This window comes from Andrena cerasifolii, chromosome 15, assembly GCF_050908995.1.
Source record: "Andrena cerasifolii isolate SP2316 chromosome 15, iyAndCera1_principal, whole genome shotgun sequence".
NCBI classification, from domain to species: Eukaryota; Metazoa; Arthropoda; class Insecta; order Hymenoptera; family Andrenidae; genus Andrena; species Andrena cerasifolii.
Window position 1 is genome coordinate 10474047 of NC_135132.1, and position 18791 is coordinate 10492837.

Genomic DNA, 18791 nt, shown 5'->3' on the forward strand with positions numbered 1-18791 from the left:
GTGTTTAATGAATTTAACTTGCAATGCTCGTAACACGATGTTAATACTCTAATGAGGCACAGGAGAAACTGAATGAGCAAGAAAATAATTGTTCTAATCTGAAAACATTATTCTAATCTCTTTTTTACAGAATACTGGAACGAAATGAGAAATGTCCACCTATTTTATTAATACTTAGATACTTTCAGTGGCGGATTTAAGAAAAAAGGCCCAGGTGGCAACTGCTTCATCGGCCGCTCTGTTAAATCCGCCACTGGATACTTTGTTTCTCACTGATCTAAAATAGTGGGAGCGGGAAGCGCGAGGACGTTCCCTGTTTTCTCCCCTTACCCCTCACTTGAATTCCAAGTCGTAGCTGCTTGTTTATAATTTTGGGAGAGTCGAGTCGCTCGGGGAAGGAATAGGTGGGCGAGTCAAAGTCACGAGGGACGTGGTAGAGCTGGGGTATTCAATAGTTGATGTGCTCATTCGATGTTGTCGAGGTTGCAGTGTAACGCAATTGCATCGGAGCGAAGATAATATATTCTTCCGGTCTTTGTTCAAAGGGACTGCACCCTTAAACGATCTCTAGCTATTATTGGCGACGTAGTTAGTCCCAGACGCTATATCCACGTCGAAAGATTGGCGTTACTATTTGTGGGTAGGACTTTTTGAGTACATGGAAGCATAATATGAAATATAAATACAATATGAGGTAACATCGCGTTCCGCGTGTTTCGTATCTGCAGATCAGGTGCATCTAAATGCGGGGAGCATTAATAGTATCAGATTTAACTTAAAGTCAATAACTATCTTTTACAGTACAATGCCTCTTGGTAACATTTGGTTATACTCCAGTAATGCAAATCTATCGAGTCATTTTAATTGTCAGGACATTTTTTAACTCGAAATCTATTTAGTAAAACAAGAAGTAAAAAAAAAGAGAAGTGACTTTAATGATTGAATTTTTCTTCGTAGCGAAGTTCGAACAAAAATACGCAAATATTTAGTAATTTAAGATTATAGTAACGGTCGTCAATTTGGACATCTATGTTACCGACAAAAAGATATTACCAGAGTACAGTAATTCCTCAATGATTGTTACCACAGTCGATAAGTAGTTTTCGTTATCGTTAACCGATAAAAAAGCTTTATCGATTGTTTGCCGTACCAGTTAATATGGAAGAATTTAAACACTTGCGATCAATATACAATCCCATTGAGAGATACAATAATATCGCGAGTAAAATACTGATTTCGATCGTGTTTCGTTTCTAACAAAAGCAGTTACACGAGAATATTCTGGAACAGGGACTAGCCATGTGTTGCATTCGTCCGCCAATGCGGAGAAGACATTTGGACCGAGTTGTAACCGGCTTGCTTTTCATTGGTCCACGTGCATTGCGTGTGCCCACCTGATTGGCGGTTGCTCCAAGCCTCCTGTCTCTATACATAGCGTCGCGCGTTCGGCTATATGACAGTCGATGTGAAACAGCGGAGCGAGTTGTTTGTTGAGAGATTTCGGCGCGTTTCCGCTTTTTTTCTGCCACAACTCAAGACTTTCGCGGCAGCGATGAGAAAGGCGTTAATATTTATATCAGCCCTGTGCTTCCTAGCGGGTAAGTGACTGAAGGAATCTGCAATTACGGAGGGAAGCTCGTTCAGACGTACACGTTGCTCAAGTAGCAGCATTGTAATCATCTTTTCTAATTCAGGATTCGTCAGAGGCGAGGATTCGGTCGAGGCGGATGTGGGAACCGTCGAGAACGACTTGGGTGCCAGTCGAGAGGGCTCTCGAACAGGTAATAGCTTCCTCCGTGTATTTTGAATGTTCGGCAATGTTGGTAGATTATTTATGCAAAGCTAGGCGGGATCCTTATCTTATAGAGATAGACATTAATAGACACCCACCTGTTTGATAATGGCGGTGGAGGCGTGTAATGGATACTCGATTATTTAAGTTACTTGGCACTGAGGAACCTGTGTTTGCAGACAATGAGGCGGTTCAAAGGGAAGAGGAGGCGATAAAGCTGGATGGACTGAACGTGGCGCAGGTGAAAGAGCTTAGGGATAAAGCGGAGAAATTCACCTTCCAGACCGAGGTTAATCGTATAATGAAGCTAATCATAAATTCACTGTATCGTAACAAAGATATATTCTTGAGGGAGTTGATATCCAACGCGTCCGATGCTCTGGATAAGATCAGACTGCTATCGCTCACCGATAGAAATGTCCTGGACACTAATCCGGAGTTAGCAATCAGGATAAAGTGCGACAAGGAGAACAAGATACTGAGCATAACTGACTCCGGTATTGGTATGACCAAGAGCGACTTAATCAGCAATCTCGGGACTATAGCTAAGTCTGGAACTGCTGAGTTCTTGGGCAAGATGCAAGAGACGTCGAACACTCAGGACCTGAACGATATGATTGGTCAGTTTGGAGTAGGTTTTTATTCTGCTTTCCTGGTCTCCAATACAGTGGTCGTCACCTCTAAGCACAACGACGATAAGCAGTACATCTGGCAGTCTGATAGCAGCAGCTACAGTATCGTCGAAGATCCGAGGGGTGACACCTTGAAAAGAGGAACAACAGTCAGGTAAACGATCTAGTATTTCTAATGTATTAATCCTGGATGCATTGATTCTACGAAGCTAATTTATCTGTCTGCAGCCTGCACTTGAAGGACGAAGCTTTGGACTTCCTAGAGGAAGACACGATCAGGGAGCTGGTAAAGAAGTACTCGCAGTTCATCAATTTCCCTATATATCTCTGGAGCAGCAAGGTGATTCAGGTTGACGAAGACGAGGACGATGAGGAGAAGCCAGTGAAGGAAGACGAGAGCAAGAAGGAGGATTCTACCGAGGACAAAGTGACCGACGAGGAGGACGATGCGAAAGTGGAGGACGCGGAAGAAGAGAAGAAGACTAAGAAGGTGGACAAGACTGTCTGGGACTGGGAGCTGCTGAACGATTCCAAACCCATATGGACTCTGAAACCGTCCGACGTCGAGGACAAAGATTACAACGACTTTTATAAGGCGCTAACGAAGGACACTCAAGATCCATTAGCGAAGATTCACTTTGTCGCAGAGGGGGAGGTGACCTTCAAGTCCCTGCTTTTCATTCCCAAAGTTCAACCCGGCGACAGCTTCAACCGTTATGGCACTAAATCAGATAACATCAAACTGTACGTCAGGAGAGTGTTCATCACGGACAAATTCACCGACATGATGCCCAACTACTTGTCCTTCATCCGTGGTATCGTCGACAGCGACGACTTGCCGCTGAATGTGTCGCGCGAGAACCTGCAGCAGCACAAGCTCATTAAAGTGATCAAGAAGAAGCTGATCCGAAAGGTGCTGGACATGATCAAGAAGATCCCCAAGGAGGAGTACGAGAAGTTCTGGAAGGAGTACAGCACGAACGTGAAGCTGGGCGTGATCGAGGACGCCCAGAACCGTGCCCGACTGTCCAAGCTCCTGATGTTCCACTCCTCCACGCAGAAGAGTCTGACATCCCTGACAGACTACGTCTCCCGTATGAAGGCCAAGCAGCAGCACATTTACTACATCGCCGGCTCTTCCGAGGGCGAGGTGAGGAAGTCTCCGTTCGTGGAGAGGCTGGACAAGAAGGGCTACGAAGTGCTGTACCTAACGGAAGCAGTAGACGAGTATGCTATCTCCGCGCTTCCTGAATTCGACGGCAAGAAGTTCCAGAACGTGGCGAAGGAGGGCTTCTCCCTGGACGAGGGTGACAAGGCGAAGGAGAGGATGGAGCAAATGAAGAGCACCTTCGACCCTCTGGTCAAGTGGCTGAACGATGTCCTGAAGGACCACATCAGCAAGGCGCAGGTCTCCGAGCGTCTCACCGACTCCCCGTGCGCTCTGGTCGCCAGTATGTTCGGGTGGACCGGGAACATGGAGAGACTGGCCATCTCCAATGCCCACCAGAAGACGGACGACCCGCAGAAGACCTACTACTTGAACCAGAAGAAGACGCTGGAGGTGAACCCAAGGCACCCTTTGATCAGGGAACTTCTGCGCCGCGTGGAAGTGGACACCACCGATGAGACGGCAAAGGACATCGCGTTGATGATGTTCAAGACCGCCACCCTTCGGTCCGGCTACATGCTCAGGGAGACCGCCAGCTTCGCGGACAGCGTGGAGCAGCTGATGAGGAAAAGCTTGGGCATATCCCTTGACGAGGTACCGGAGGAGGAGGAGGTGCAGGAGGAGGAGTCCGCCTCGGCTGAGGCTGAGACAGACAACGAGTCGGAGAAGATCATCGACATGGACGCTAACGAGGAGGAGGAGGAAGAGAAGCACGATGAACTGTAATATTCTGTATCGTAAAAGACTAATTTTATAAATTCCACGGCTATACGGTGTATAGTGATGCAGTAATCGATTCAGTCGTGCAGCTATTGTTGTTGCAGGCATAAACGAACTGTTGTAATTGTACAGAGAGAGAGTGGGAGAGAGAAAGAAACGGAATTGTCTTTTAACGATTTTGTGCAGCATTTCGAGCGTTTTGTAATATTGCATCGGTACTCGGGGATGCAATAACCACGCAAGTGTGAACCGTGTTCGCTGGTTTAAGTTCTTCATGCATATATGTATATGTATCGTAGCTCATACGTTTCAGTTTCGGTAACGAATTATTGTTCTAATTTATTTCATTTGATCTTCCACCTTTTTGTAGTAACGTAAGAGGATCACCGACTGACAGTGAGCATAATAAATATATCGTATGTTTGTGATGCGAATGAATGTATTTGTATAAAAGGATATTAAAAGATTATTGAAATAATCTTCCGTTGCTTTATGAGATAATAAGGGTTAAACAAACAGACGATATCCTTTTATCACTATCAAGGGGTATAAAAAGATAGAAAATCATTACTAATTTCTAAAGACAGAAACAGTTCCCCTTTTTTACACACATTAGTGTGGTACTATTGATATCAGTGATCAATGAAAATTACCGCAGAATTTAGTCCTCAAAGTAATTCAATTTGAAATCACTCTGCGCGCGCTTTTCAATGAATTTAAATCGCGCTTATTCGGCGTGCTTTCAAAATCCATTACTTTGAAAGCAGAAGCTTCAATTCATACATTTCGCTCTCCATATTCTTAGGGCTAGACTACACATACGACTGTAAGTCGTACGACAGTCGCGTCGTTTATGCCAGGGCCTACGTAACATATGGAGACGCGCACATAGAGACGACAGGACAACGATCTTATTTTAGCATGAGCGTACAATGTTACGACGAACTTTTGAGCTTGTTGAGGACCTATACTACTTGTCAAAACACACAAATGGGACTCACAATCCCCCAGGGCCCAGAAGAAAGATTAGCAACTGCAACGGCAGTCTGCGCGCACCCAGCGACAAAACAGTTGAGTCGTAATGTCGGGCCGACTGTCACAGGATTTTCGCACGACTGTCGTACGACTTACAGTCGTATGTGTAGCCTAGCCCTTAACCCCTACATTTTTAAAATTCATATTAAACAGTGCCAACTTACTCGGGCACCACTCAAATAAAATATTTTACAAGCGATTATTCAAACAATACACCTCATTCGATTAAACGCAATTTTCAAATACTTATAAATTAGTTTCTCTCAATGAAAGAACAATTCTTTATGTAAAATTCGAATAAGAACAACCCCGAAAACTATTATCTCCCTCAAAACAGTTATCCGAATTGGAGAATAAATTCCAAATAATCTATGCAGCTTCGCCGCAAAACGAGGTTATGTTCCCTAAATGATATTCGAAACAGAAAGAATTTACCAATCGAAATGATCCATCGTAAACATTATCCTTTGATTTCGTATTTCAAATAATTTCTGCCCGAGCTAGCTTCCGGTGCCCTGCTCTTAATCCCAAAGGACGGACCAATGGGAGGGCGCCGTTCCCCTGGAACCGAGTCCCTCGGCGTGGATGCCCGAGCGCGGCCGAGCGCTCATTTCCGTTTTCGAATCCGACGTCACCTACTCTGAAAGCCCGTGTGTTTTGTGTTTCTTTGGGGCCACGATGATTATCGCTAATTTAACGTAAGTACCGTTCCATTCTGCGGGCGATCGTCCGCGCGAAATCGAACGGGGTTCGCGTGGTGTCGTTCGTGAAAGGAGACTGGCCACGAAATCGCGCGAATCCCTTGCGTAAGTTTCACGCGAAACGGGCGAGTGCCTCTCGCCATGCCGGGTGTACGAGGCAGCCCCTCTTTCTCTCGGCCCGTTCAATTAACCGAGAAACGACGGGAAAAGATTCTTCACTGGCCGTCCCTCTGTGTCTTTCTCTCTCTCTCTCTCCCCGCGGCTCTCGCATAACGATCGTCTCTGGGAGATAGAACGGCTGACTAAGGGAAAGAAAACTGGCCGAGGATACGCGAATGGCCACATATAAACAAAATAAATGGCGTCGGCGTACTTGGCTCCCGAATCTGACAAATTTTCGGTTTCTCGGAATTCCTTGAGCTCGTTGTAATTTGGGGGGATGGTAAACGTGGAAAGTCTTCTTTCGCGGAGGATCTCAAATACTTCTGTCTGTTGTCTGGGTTCTGGGGGAGCTTGTGTTGGGCTGCAGTCTCTCTTTGCTTCATTGCTAAGCAGCACTGCTTTGCTGTTGGCTCGCTCCGCTCGGGCCATATGTTGAGAGGGTGGAATAGCAGCAGGGTTAAAGAAGCTGGAGCAAGTTTACGTGCTCCATCTGTGGGTCGGGGGGTGACGACAGTGGAAGTTGTCGTTCGATCTGTCAAACGCTGTTTGTTGCAGGTTGAAATTATTGAAATTGAAACTAGACTTCTTCGTGTCGTAAAAGTATCTAAAGCTGGAAACTGAAGAAACATTCTCGCCTGTAATTAATAGGCAAACGGAACATTGCAACATTAAAGGGATAAGGCAGAAGCAAGCGTAACTCGTAACTTTACATCGTAAGGGGAATCTTGAGTAAAATGGGCATTCAAGATCTGCAAGTGTTTCTGGACAGTAATTACGTACAAGGAGGATCTGTACCTGTGGATCTGCTAAAGATAGCGCGTACCATCACACAGAGACAGCATAATCGCGTTGGCAAGGGGCAACAATTGCATTCTGGAAAATTGAGACTAGTCCTTGACGGGGAATGCTGTTTGGATAGATTATATGGAGGATACTTTACAGGTATACGTGCTTCTTTTCTAGCAGTTGCTTACCTAAACTTCATGTACGATGCTTAAACAAATGATTTGTGGCACAGATTGGGCTTGTGGAGGACAATGGAACCGAATGCTACAATTCTTGGCGGTCCTTATACAAGCAACAGAAATGTCAGGCTTGGAACTAGCTGTATTCTTTAATGGATGCTTTGAATCTCCTCGATTGGCAGACTGGGTTCTCAATCAATTGCAAGTGCGAATTAAAGTAAACAATGTGAGTTGCTACCAGCTTGATTCCTTAAAAGCGTCATGAAATTTGTGGAATGTTACCTGCTCTGGTCTGGAGCTCATAAAAATAGGTGATCTTTAGGAATTAATTAAAGGAAAACTACTTCATATAATTTAATGGGACTTTTTGTATTGTATTAAGGATGTCCTACACTATAGAAATATATTTTTTGTTTTATAAGTAATCATTGCAGACGCCACTGGAAAGTCGTTAAAGTAGAGGTGTCAAAAAATTCATCCAAATCGGTGGAACCTGTAGCATCTAAACCATTGGTCTCAAGTAAAAAACAATGCTAGATTATTAAAAGCATGACACTCGCTCGTGGACTAAACCAGAAAAATTACAAGAATTACATTTTTTTTTAGAAAATGACACTTGAAGCTTCAAATCACTTTTTCTCTATATTTTTCATCCTTTCAACGCCTTTAAAAATGATCAATTTTCAATTATTTTTTTAAATTTTATTGGTTTACCCCCGAGCCAAAAGTATATTCTTCGAAATAAAAAAAGCTTCAGTCAAATCGGATAATAACTTTCGGAGATACAGGTTTCACCGATTTTGAGAACACTGTTTTGAGAAAAACGCGTTTCAAGTTTTACGTGAGTGCCGAATTGTCCGATGTTATCCATGAATTTGCCGCTACCTAAATGCTTGTAACTTCGGGAATTTTATGAATTTCAAAAAATCCTTTCAAACACATTCCTAAAAGGTTGAACATTTGAAAAATGAAATGAAAAAAAAAATCGATTTTTAGACCGGAACATCTCCTTAAACAGTGATTGTTACAGGTACTCAAACACATTTCGACGAAAGGCACTCCGCCACCAAAGATTTGGTGGACCCCCCCGGTGTGCTTGAGAACCAGTCTTCGCATGGCGCTGCGACATTTAAATGTTACAGTTGTGAGTTACTTTATTCCCATTATCGTATAACTGATTTCAGTGGCCTGTTATTTATTTTAAATTCGAACAGTTATGTAGTATGGATGACCATCATCAGGAAGTGATCGCCTACTGCCGGGAAAATAACTTCAACGGCTTGATCGCTGATGACGCGGAGTACGCTGCATTCGATCCTCCGCGATACTTCTCATCCGAACAGTTGAAGCTCACGTACAAGGTACACATCGACTTATAGTAGGTATTTAGCATCGTGCGCAGGTCTAATGAAAGCGAAATACTTGTCTTTCAAGGGCTCCCTCGACACGAAGGAATACATGCTCCCTGAGCTTCTAAAAGCACTGAACATCCATTCGGATAGGCTATGTCTATTAGCCGCGCTTCTAGGGAACTATATTTTAACCGAACAGGACCTGGCTGATTTTTATAAGAAGCTGAACGTCAACACTAATCTGAACAAAGTCAGTATGGAGCACACGATAAAGACGATCGCCGGCTTCGTCAAAGATCTTCCATCCGTCGAATTGGACGTGGTTTCCCAGAAAGTGTTCGGGTCTCTGTCGGACCCAAGGTGCTCCAAGCTGAGGCAGTCGGTCCAGTATTACATAAACGGAACTAAAGAGGGATTCCTGCATTATAAACCAGTGAAACCAAACAGAGGTAACCGTCTTACTAGCAATCGCCCGTTTCGCTTTATTCTCCCCATGATTTAAGGAGAAACTGACGGACGACCCTTTCAGTACATAAATTGGACACGAAGCAAAACGTGCAGGCGCAGTCGAATCTGTCCGAGGCGCCGTCAACCTCGGAAACTGATGCCAATCTGGAGACATCCAGATTCGCGTCGGAGACCGTGGAGAGTGAGCGAGAGAGCCTGAACGCGTACAAACAGGCAACAGCGAACGCGAAGTCTGCGCCGCAAATTGTGATAGATCCGCCGGGTATCCAGGGTCACGGGGACGCCGACAACGTTAGGACCGAAGAAGAGCAGAGTAAGACAGAGTTCCGTAGACTCGCGCGAGATCTTGTATTTCCAATCCTGAATTTGAATACCGTTTGGTTTAGGTAACGGGCACGCTGTCAACGGCACACACAACCTTCTAATCAGCTCGTCTAGCTCGAGCAGCAGCTCTTCCGCCACGTCTCCATCCCACGGGACCGCCGACTCCGTCAGGCAAGCGGAGAAGACTAACAATATTCCCACCACGGTGCCGGAAGTGATGCGCACCGCCTCCGAGAGGCATCAGAAGGGGCTGATGTCCCCCCACATTTATCAAATACTCATCGCTGGAGAGATCAAGCTGCCGGTCCTCCTTGAGGACGAGAACCACAGAGAGTTCCCGTCCATTCACCTCATCTACAGACCCGTCAGGCAGATGGTGTACGCGATATTGTTCAATCTTCACCATCGAATGTATTTAGCTACTAAGAGTAAAGAGAAGGGCGGTGAGTGTCGTAGTTAAACGGACAGCGGGCGTATTTAATTGCTATACATGTGCCTGATTCGCCCCCGTAGATAGTGAAAAAGTGGAGGTGCCCGATGTCGTGATAAAGGAGTGGGTGTGGTCCAAGTCGAACACGTACCAGACGCCGGAGTTGGTGAAGGCCGAGCAGATTGGATGGGGTGTTCCGACGATCCAACGTTTATGGTTCGGGTACGTGGTAGAGCGTTCTTAAGGTAGGATTTCCTATACACGACTGGACGCTACGTGAAGAATTTCAAAGCCGATTTTCTCGAGAACGAAGCGCAATATCAAAAAATTTTATTCCTTTTTTTCGACTTATTTACTTCTTATAAATCGAAAAGAAAGAGTAACTTTTTTTTATGTCGCGCTTCATTTTCGAGAAAATCGACTTTGAATTTTTTGATACTGCGCCCGGACGCGCATAGGAGAACCTACCTTTAGACGTTGATGTTCAGTGAATTCTCGCCGATGGGTGTTTAGATGTTCGCACGTGATCGTCTTTCAGCACAGGCATAGATGACAAGCGACGTCGACTGCGCGGATTCTTGACCTGCATGAGGTCTGACACGCCGCTCATGCTGAACACCTCATACGTACCACAGCATCTGTTAGTCATGGCCTGCGTACTCAGGTAAACCTGTTTCACAGCATATTTAAACCTCCTCTTCGTATGCCTCATTTTTATAATTATTTACATTATCGTTAATTGTTAGTATTGTTTAAGGGGGGGATTCTCGTGCAACAGCCCCCGAAATTTATGATTTTTTTTGGAAAAAACTATTGTTAATATTGCATTAAAATCTATTGGGATATAAGAAGGCACAGTCATCCGATTGCGAAAAGAAGAATATTTTCTTAAAGTTAAATAATTTACGCTGGGGCTGGGACCTAAAATTTTAATTTTAGTTTTTATTGGTAAGACTTTTTTAACCGACTTCAAAGGAAAGAGGTTCTCAGTTCAAGGTTTGTATGTATGTATGTTATACGTATTATGTTTGTCCGCGAATTTCTCCGTAACTACTGAACCAATTTTGGTGAAACTTATTGCATTTAGTTTGGCTTCAATCTTACTTTTTCTTTCAATTTTTCATTTTTTTTTAAAGTGGTTCTAGATGCCCAGGACTTTTGCTAAAGTCTCCGATTGTTTGCAGATACATCATGTCCTTCTCTGACAAGATAAAGATTCTGCGCCGTCAGGAACTAGATGCTTTCATTGCGCAAGCATTTTCACCGGAACTTATGAACGCTCAGTATTTACAAGATCTCCAGGTAGGTAGCGTACAGTGGAAAGGGGCTCGGTTTCTGTTGGTGTGCTTATTCAGCTAGTCCCACAGCTTCCCTTGGTGACATCCCGCGGAGTACAGCTAGCCACGTTATTCATGGCTGGTGTCGAGACTGCTCTCTTAGCGAACGACGCTTGTGGCGCGCCAATCCCGTGGCTGATGTGCTGCCCGTGGCTCTACTTCGATGGAAAACAATTCCACCATACACTGGCTCGCGCCACGATCGCGAAGAACCTATTGGAGCTCTGCGGTGGCTACATAGACCACGTCGTGAAAGTTGAACGGATGAGGAAAGCCATACTGGAGGGTATCAACGTTGTTTTCGCACGACCACCCATGCCTGTTGTGCCCGGTACGTTTTCTACAAATTCGTTGCACCCTTCGGAGTGGAGGGACAGTAATAATCAGTTTCTGTTGACGGAGATATTTTTAATTTTAAAGCATCCTATGCCTTCTGGTCAAGCCAAGTGATCAGTGGTTTTGAATGGTATCTAACTTGAATCCAATTTCGTCCAACAGGTATTCGCGTATCGGTACCGCAGAATATTTTGGCTGCTGGTTGCACGATCAATGATGGTTTAATGCGCGGCCACGGCAGTGGAACGATGCCCCAGCGTGGGTTGATGCGCCGCCCTATACCATCGCGCGGCGGGCAACTGGAAATCGCTGGAGTGGTCGTGGGCCAGTGGGGTCCGAACTACGGGCAACCTGGCCGCCTGCCTCAGCCCCTGCAAGGACATCCCCGTGGAAGACTTCCTCCACAGGTAGGATATTATGCGTGCAATTGCAGCTCGAAGCGAATCAATGCAGCAGAATCGATGAAGTTACCTTTTCTTGGCGTTTAATCGGGTGCTTTGAAATTCCTGTTTCCTGTAACGTGAGAACTGTTTCGAATAAAAGATGATGGTATACTCTTGCAAGTGTTACGGTTGATGTGTCCCACATCGGGATAAAGTGTTCGATGCAGCTCTCAATTCTCACGAGCACCAAAGCCATCTGGCGTGACCTTTCGAGACGTGTGTTGTAGGTGACTTCCATAGGAGGTCTCAAGTACGGTCTCCCACGTGGCTTCACCCCCATGGGTCGACCCACGTTTCAGACACGTGGAAACAATCGTACGCAAATAGCAGGCCGTGGAAAGAAAGCGCAGATGAAGGTGACGACTAAACATTGCCCTTCGTGACCCCATTCTTAGTCCGCCCTTAGGAGTTCCGCGAAGGTCTGTTGACTTAAGTTTCCCTTGCAGGTAACCGGTAAGAAGAAGACCACTGTGAAGAAGGGCAAAGAGATCGAGAAGAAAGACAGCCGAGGTAGAGGTAACAGTGTTGACGGAATAACCGATTACAAGTAAGTGTTTCCCGCTCGAACGTCGCGCGCGCGCGGAGGACACAGTGAACATTAATGTCTGTGTTGATCCAGCGACTCGATTCCAAGTATAAATGCGACGAAAGACCCGCTGCCCGTGCCAGGGCAATTCGAGGACGCCGTAGAGAACGGCAAAGGGATAGAGAAGGGCCAGGGAGACGCTGCTCTCGTCGCTCCCGTCGCCGCTGAGAACTAGGTATTTATAAAACACTTTTTATCGACTTTTAAACACTCCCGGATGTGACTCAAGACTGCAATCAAAATCTAATTATACGTGTTAACGAGTAATTGTGCGCCAATGACATTTGAAAGTCGCAGTTCCCGCAAGCCACTTTGGGGCCTCGCCCACACCGTAATTGTCTTCTTCTCATTTTCCCGCTCGATGGAGAAAAGTAAACGGAATTGTTGAGATTCTTTTCGCTCACGTTTGGTGCTTCGAAAGACACGTAGATACCCATTGTTAGCACGATTTCGCACAATACCGGCGGGCTTCAAATGTCGCGCGCAGAATCACTCGACGAAGTGTCTAAAGCTCTGATGGGGCCAAACTAATTAAACTAATGTAGGAGACAAGGCATCGGTTAACGATGCGTCGAGATATGTAAAACACACAACAGGATAGAGACCCGTTTCCGACGTATGTACACGAAAACAAACAAAAAATACGATGTCCTCACTGCCAAAACGTACCATTCAGTGTGTAAGATAAGAGCGAGGCGAGCGAGAACTAGAACAGAGAAAAACAGAAAACTCGTAACAGAACAAACAAAAAAAAGCGGAAAAATAGAGACAGAAAACCGGGGGAGAGAAAAATATGAGAGATCGTGCTTGTGCTGTGGGCACGGGCCTGGCTTCTAACTGCTCCGCTCTGATCACCAATGGGATGAACTCGACTGATTAGTGTATGCGTGCGCTAATTTTACTAAACGAGAACAAGTCGTCGTCAGCTGCTATAAGTATTTAATTCTTAAGAAGTGTGATTATTTTTTTTACAATGAAAATATATATTTTCCGGTATTATATGAAACGCTCGCATTGACGGTCTCAGTGCTCTGATCTCCCGAAAAGGGGGCATCGCTGACAGACAGACGGGACCCACTCCTTTCACGAGAGGGGTTGGGGTGGTTGAATGTTTCTTGTAGATAAACCGCGAGACAGGGTACTGAGATATTCATTAGCAAATGGAGACTGATGCTTTTCATATAGGTAAAATATATATTTATATATGATTTAGATTAGAGGTTCCCTATACATAGCATATTATACGCGTAAGTCTTGTGGATGCGAGGGAAGACGAGTGTCTGTGCGTCTAGTATGTGAGCGAAAGGGTGAATGTGTGTGTGTGTTGTAAAAGGGAGAGCAATTGTCCTCTTTTTTTTTCTTTTTCTTTTTACGCGAGAGTAGCTGCTGTGAGAGAATGTGCTGCGGACATAAGATGTATATATAAACGTGGGATATGATGCACGCGCTAATTGCTAGAGAGGGGAGCGGTCGCGTGCACGCGTGCGAGTATATTTATTTGAGAATGAGGAATGTGCGACTTCGGTACGAATTACAAATTTATGTACCATATATGCGACCCCGTGGATCTTGGAGGCGCGCTGCGAGAGTGTCGGCTATTGAAAAAAGGCGCGGTTCTCTGAAAGAGTTACTCTCGCGGCGCGCCTTGTATCGCTTTGGAGTGTATGCTGCAATTTAGCCGCGGGTTCCGCGTCATTAGGGTGGTCGAGGAACGGTAGATCGTACCGTCGGGAAATTTGCAATGTTCCGGAGAAACTCTGAAGGAATTTCGTTTCCTTCTTCTCGTGCGAATATACATCGAGCTTTTTGTGGCATACTTTCAAAGGTGATATATATATAAATATATATATATATATATATATACATATGTTCCCCGTTTAATTGTACATATGAATAGTTACTTTAGAAGTGACAGTGTGATTGGTGTACATAAAAGGAAGCCTGGGCGTCGCGCGCGCCTCGTCGGCGCGAGTGCCTCGGGCGGTAGGGAATGATTATGTTAAACGAAGAAAAAAAAAATACTATTTATAGAGTAGAATAGTCAGAAAGACTTTCTACCAAAGATCATTGGGAGTGTAAAGGATGGGAGGTTCTTTTATCCGGTAAAAGTATGATGTATACATAAAAAAAAGTGTATAGAATGGGAGGAAGTGGTGGGAGGATAAACAGAGAAACAAGACAGCACGACAGAACACGATTATTAAGGAAAAACAAAAGATAAAAAAATATGCAAAAAAAGCAGGTGTGCGGGGGCAAAGGATATGTGTCTATAAGTGCAGAGGTAATTAAACAAACAAATAGAAAAAATGAGTATAAGGGAGCGAGAGCGAACGAGAGAGAGAGAGAGAGAGAGAGAGAAAGAGAGAGAGAGAGAAAACCATTTATTGAGATAATATAAATGAGAGATAAGATAAAAAAAGAAAAAATGTTATATTTTTGTAGATTTGTTATCGCGTAAAATGCATTAAGACAATGAGAAACTTTATATAATTTGAGGGACGATTAACGAGCCTGAGAGAATTAAGCGGGTAATTAAGATCATGGAGAGCGGAATTCAGGGGGAAAGTGCTTTAGACGATGATGATGGTATGTTGAACGTGTTTCACATCCGTGATTTAAACTGTATAAAGGGTGGGAACGGTAACAGAAATAAAGTCTCATTAATTCTTCTGCGTTTCCAAAGCTCTCGGAGCTCTGAGCTGCTTTCTGAAAGAGGACAACAGAGGTGGGAAGGTGGAAAATGGGGGGTGGGGGACGATTGCAGAAACTGAATTGTTAAGCAGATAAAAAGATAAACATATAACTCAATGTCGGCTTCGAGCTACCAAGGCGTATGCATATAATAAACAGTTTTCCCAATGCAATTCGAACAGGTGGAGGATTCGAAATGGGCGGGTCATGTTTCGTTTAATAATTTCTCAATTTCAATGTACACACACACGCGAACACACTCCAAGTCACACGTTAGACAAAGGCGCGTTGTTTTTTTTAAACACAGTACGCAAAAGATACATCTTCCTTGAGCATTTGAAATTGGAGGACTTTAATCGTACACAAGAGCCTACACGACGTATGCAACGTTTAATCTAGAGGCAGACTTTTTCAGATCTGACGAGAATGGATACAAAATGATAATGATAATTGAGATTACAAAAGCCACTTTACGCTTCCGCGCGAAGGTAGAAAGATGGATTTTCTTTGAGAGGCGAGAGAAACTGAGCATCCTAACGAAATATGCCGGAAAACGCAGAATAAAAAGGGGGAAGTATGATGGAAAGATGGAATAATGAAGAAAGACACTGAACACGATATAATACAACACGAGATCAGTTGCTGCTGCACTGATATGAGTAACGCAATAAATAAATAAACAAAGGGATAATTTAACGTAACGATAATAATATTGATAATAAGTAAACGACGCGAACAAGCCAAAAGCATATGGGATGTAATGGAAATGGCGCGAATGGAGAGGCTAAAGTAAACGAAATCCATATTGAATAAAATACAACAGAGCAGAAGTAAACGATAATGTGTACTCGAGGCAAAAAATAGGAGGGAAAAGAGAAATGGAAGGGGAAAGATGAAAAGAAACTTGCGTATAACATGATCGACGTAAAGAACAGGCGCGCGCCTGACTCGTGCCTGCTTTTCGTTGTAACAAGTAGATGGAATAATAAAAGGAAAAAGGAATAACGAACAAAAAAAATATATAGGGGCCCACGAAACCTTGTCTATGCTAGGACGTATCCGCGAGAAAAGGGAAAACACCGAGAAAATAACTCTCTCTTCGTGTATTTAGAGCGTAACCAATTTTATAAATGATCTTCTCGAACAGAAAGAAAATTAATTGTACTTTGAAGTAAGGCGCACTAACTCCTCGTTGTGTGACATGCTGGCGGAATGTGCGATCATAAATGCTTTAGGTGAGAAACGATCGATCGAGAATGTAAATTGAACTTCTTTTCTTTTGTGCTTCTTCTTTTCTAATTGTAACATCCCTGTGCAACATAGATCTTTTTTTAATCGTTTGTGATTCTTTCCTTTTTTTTAAATGTTCTCAACGCTACGGCTACGTGTAACTTTCGTTAAGGAAGATTCTAATGTCGATGGCAGCGGTATCTATGATAGAAAAGAACAGAGGAGAATGTTCGCTGCTTCGCTATTCGTTTCTCTTTCATTGTTGCTATTGTCCCCTTCTTAATTATTACTTCTTTCGTTTTGATTTCTAATAACATTGTAGTAGAGTCTTAGGTCCTTTCGCAAAAATCACACACGTGTGTGTGTATATATACATAGAGATATACGATATATATATGCATATATATATATATCGTGAAAACTGAGCGGATCATTTAATTTCAACGATTTGTTTTAAATGATTGCCACAAAAAAAAAAGTAATGATAACGACGACGATGCCAATAATGCGTTGTATTATTGTTTCACTGTATCTCTATAGAAGCACGCAACCGATGGGCATTAAACATTTAATGTTTCTTCTCATTTCTCTTTTAACATAGCTTTGTGCTGAGTAGATTCTTGATAGCGATCCAATGAGAACAGGGGCGAAACCCTGGACGATACGGGGGAAGAGGGAAGGGCGAAAGAGAAAAGAGATATTGAGTTGCTGTGACGCTCGATATTTAAATTTTAAGTTTCTCTTTACCATAGTTTCTTCGCTTGCATACCTATTAACAAGATATATTAAAAGTACGGTAGCAGACAGTTAAATACAAAAATTATTAATAATGTAATAAAAATACCAAAAAAAGACGTAATGGATTAAACACTTATCAATGTAGCTGCAAACGTATGTGGGCCCCGTCCTTATATATTCTTATTAAATATTACATAACGTATATTCTGCTATTATTTTTCATAGCTAAAGGAAGCAACAGAGAAATAAAATGATTAAAATACAAGCGCGTGCAGAGGGTAATCATTATATGTTACAATTTATAATCATTGTATGTTTAATTTCGTTTTTACTCTCTTTTTGTTTTGTAATGCATAATTGAACAGAGTAATGGGTGATCACCGTGCGTAGCGCATGGAATGCGAAGGGTCTCGATTAGAAAAGCTGCGGGGGAGGATGGGCCCTTTTGCGCACACTCTGTCCCTGGCGACAGAGGGTACGCGAGGTGTCATTACTTCTTCGCCGCGAAAGAGGATGGAAAATTTTGTACATGCGCTATGATATTGTCAATAATCATGTTATATTTTTTTTTTTCTTTAAACCTGTATGGGTCGGTGGGTAGTGTAGTTGTCTGCGGCAGTAGCGAAACCATTGTAAAACGCAATAAGTATATTCGAGTTGCTATTCCTTGGTACAAAGACGTTGGAACTGTTGCTGCGTAATGATTTAAATGCCGCACCTGTCGTATTCGTATGTGCAAAAAAGAAGGTACTACCCCATTGTATTAGTCGATAATTTTGCCGATGCGCTCGAGAAGCTTTGCGGATACCAGACAGCCGACCCATTCTGGTCCTTGCATTTTTCTATACAGTCACATCGATGTATTCTTGTTGGATTATTCTACCTTGTAACTTACTGTTGTAACATATACCCCCATTCATGTCTAGTGTCAAGCAGAGCTGATTCTATGCTTTTGCTAGTCGGAAGTAAAATCGCGTTTTTTCAAAAGCAGAACCGAGGGGGGGAAGAGGGGCAGAGCACGGAAATCTTATTAATTAGTCGTATATTTAAAGAGAGAGAAAAAAAAACGCAGAAAGGCAAAAATAGGGAAGGCAAGTTAAAGATTTCGATATTGTTGAATAATTTAGGAACAGGCGTGCGAAAAGGTAGAACAAAAAGTGAACAAAGAAAACTGAAGAATCAGTGCTGGCGAAAACACGAGGCAACCAGAAAATTATTATAAAGCTAAAGAAAAGTCACATTTAAAGTACTTTTAAAGCGGATACATATTTGGAAACTAGGAGGTAATCATTATATAAATGTAGTGGCAAACTCTTATAATACTGCGAAAGAAGGAAAACCAATATATTCAATAATTATTCGAAATATTAAATGCAAAATGCACTTTAATGGATGTTGTAACGATTTAGAGTATTCAGATTGCATCGACCCATTTTGCTGTAAATCTGTTCTTTGGAATACAACTGCTCTGCTGGTTGAGCGAACGGCGCCCTTTCTCTTGAGAAACGAAATTCAAACCGATGATTATGTATTGGGAAGCTGAAAGAACAATAACTTTCTTTTCTTTGTCCCGACAAGAGCAGAGAAGTTTCCTCCAATGACAGATAGTTTAAGTTTGTTTCTTTTAAACATATATTTACCTTCGTTTCTTTTCTTTGTATAAAATGCAATTACACAACAC

General features: G+C 43.2%; 2 protein-coding genes across 6 annotated transcripts; both read left to right on the plus strand.

The window, feature by feature from the left end:
• The first annotated feature begins 1438 nt into the window (after positions 1 to 1438).
• Positions 1439 to 4790, plus strand: Gp93 (heat shock protein 90 Gp93). The gene is made up of 4 exons (XM_076827988.1): positions 1439 to 1598; positions 1695 to 1781; positions 1972 to 2578; positions 2653 to 4790. The coding sequence occupies exons 1-4, from the start codon at positions 1454 to 1456 to the stop codon at positions 4316 to 4318; spliced, it is 2505 nt and encodes an 834-aa protein (XP_076684103.1). The 5' UTR covers positions 1439 to 1453; the 3' UTR covers positions 4319 to 4790.
• Positions 4791 to 5915: 1125 nt separating this feature from the next.
• Positions 5916 to 16003, plus strand: LOC143377070 (constitutive coactivator of PPAR-gamma-like protein 1 homolog). 5 transcript variants are annotated; one of them, XM_076827984.1, is made up of 17 exons: positions 5916 to 6045; positions 6766 to 7152; positions 7229 to 7401; positions 8206 to 8319; positions 8390 to 8536; positions 8610 to 8976; positions 9057 to 9308; positions 9382 to 9762; positions 9833 to 9971; positions 10288 to 10413; positions 10934 to 11051; positions 11117 to 11417; positions 11585 to 11829; positions 12093 to 12221; positions 12300 to 12412; positions 12485 to 12626; positions 12997 to 16003. In XM_076827984.1, the coding sequence occupies exons 2-16, from the start codon at positions 6945 to 6947 to the stop codon at positions 12624 to 12626; spliced, it is 2955 nt and encodes a 984-aa protein (XP_076684099.1). In that variant the 5' UTR covers positions 5916 to 6045; positions 6766 to 6944; the 3' UTR covers positions 12997 to 16003. The 5 variants fall into 5 exon arrangements, with proteins under 5 accessions (XP_076684099.1, XP_076684101.1, XP_076684102.1 ...); XM_076827986.1 differs by having other exon boundaries at positions 12312 to 12412; positions 12485 to 16003; XM_076827985.1 differs by having other exon boundaries at positions 5965 to 6045; positions 6859 to 7152; positions 12485 to 16003.
• Positions 16004 to 18791: the final 2788 nt, after the last annotated feature.

Coding starts and splice junctions, on each gene's coding strand:
- Gp93 (XM_076827988.1), top strand. CDS start 1,454: ATGACAGTCGATGTGAAACAGCGGAGCGAGTTGTTTGTTGAGAGATTT. Junction 1,599..1,694: donor AGCCCTGTGCTTCCTAGCGG/GTAAGTGACTGA, acceptor TTTCTAATTCAG/GATTCGTCAGAGGCGAGGAT. Junction 1,782..1,971: donor TCGAGAGGGCTCTCGAACAG/GTAATAGCTTCC, acceptor CTGTGTTTGCAG/ACAATGAGGCGGTTCAAAGG.
- LOC143377070 (XM_076827984.1), top strand. CDS start 6,945: ATGGGCATTCAAGATCTGCAAGTGTTTCTGGACAGTAATTACGTACAA. Junction 7,153..7,228: donor ATATGGAGGATACTTTACAG/GTATACGTGCTT, acceptor TTTGTGGCACAG/ATTGGGCTTGTGGAGGACAA. Junction 10,414..10,933: donor GTCATGGCCTGCGTACTCAG/GTAAACCTGTTT, acceptor GATTGTTTGCAG/ATACATCATGTCCTTCTCTG.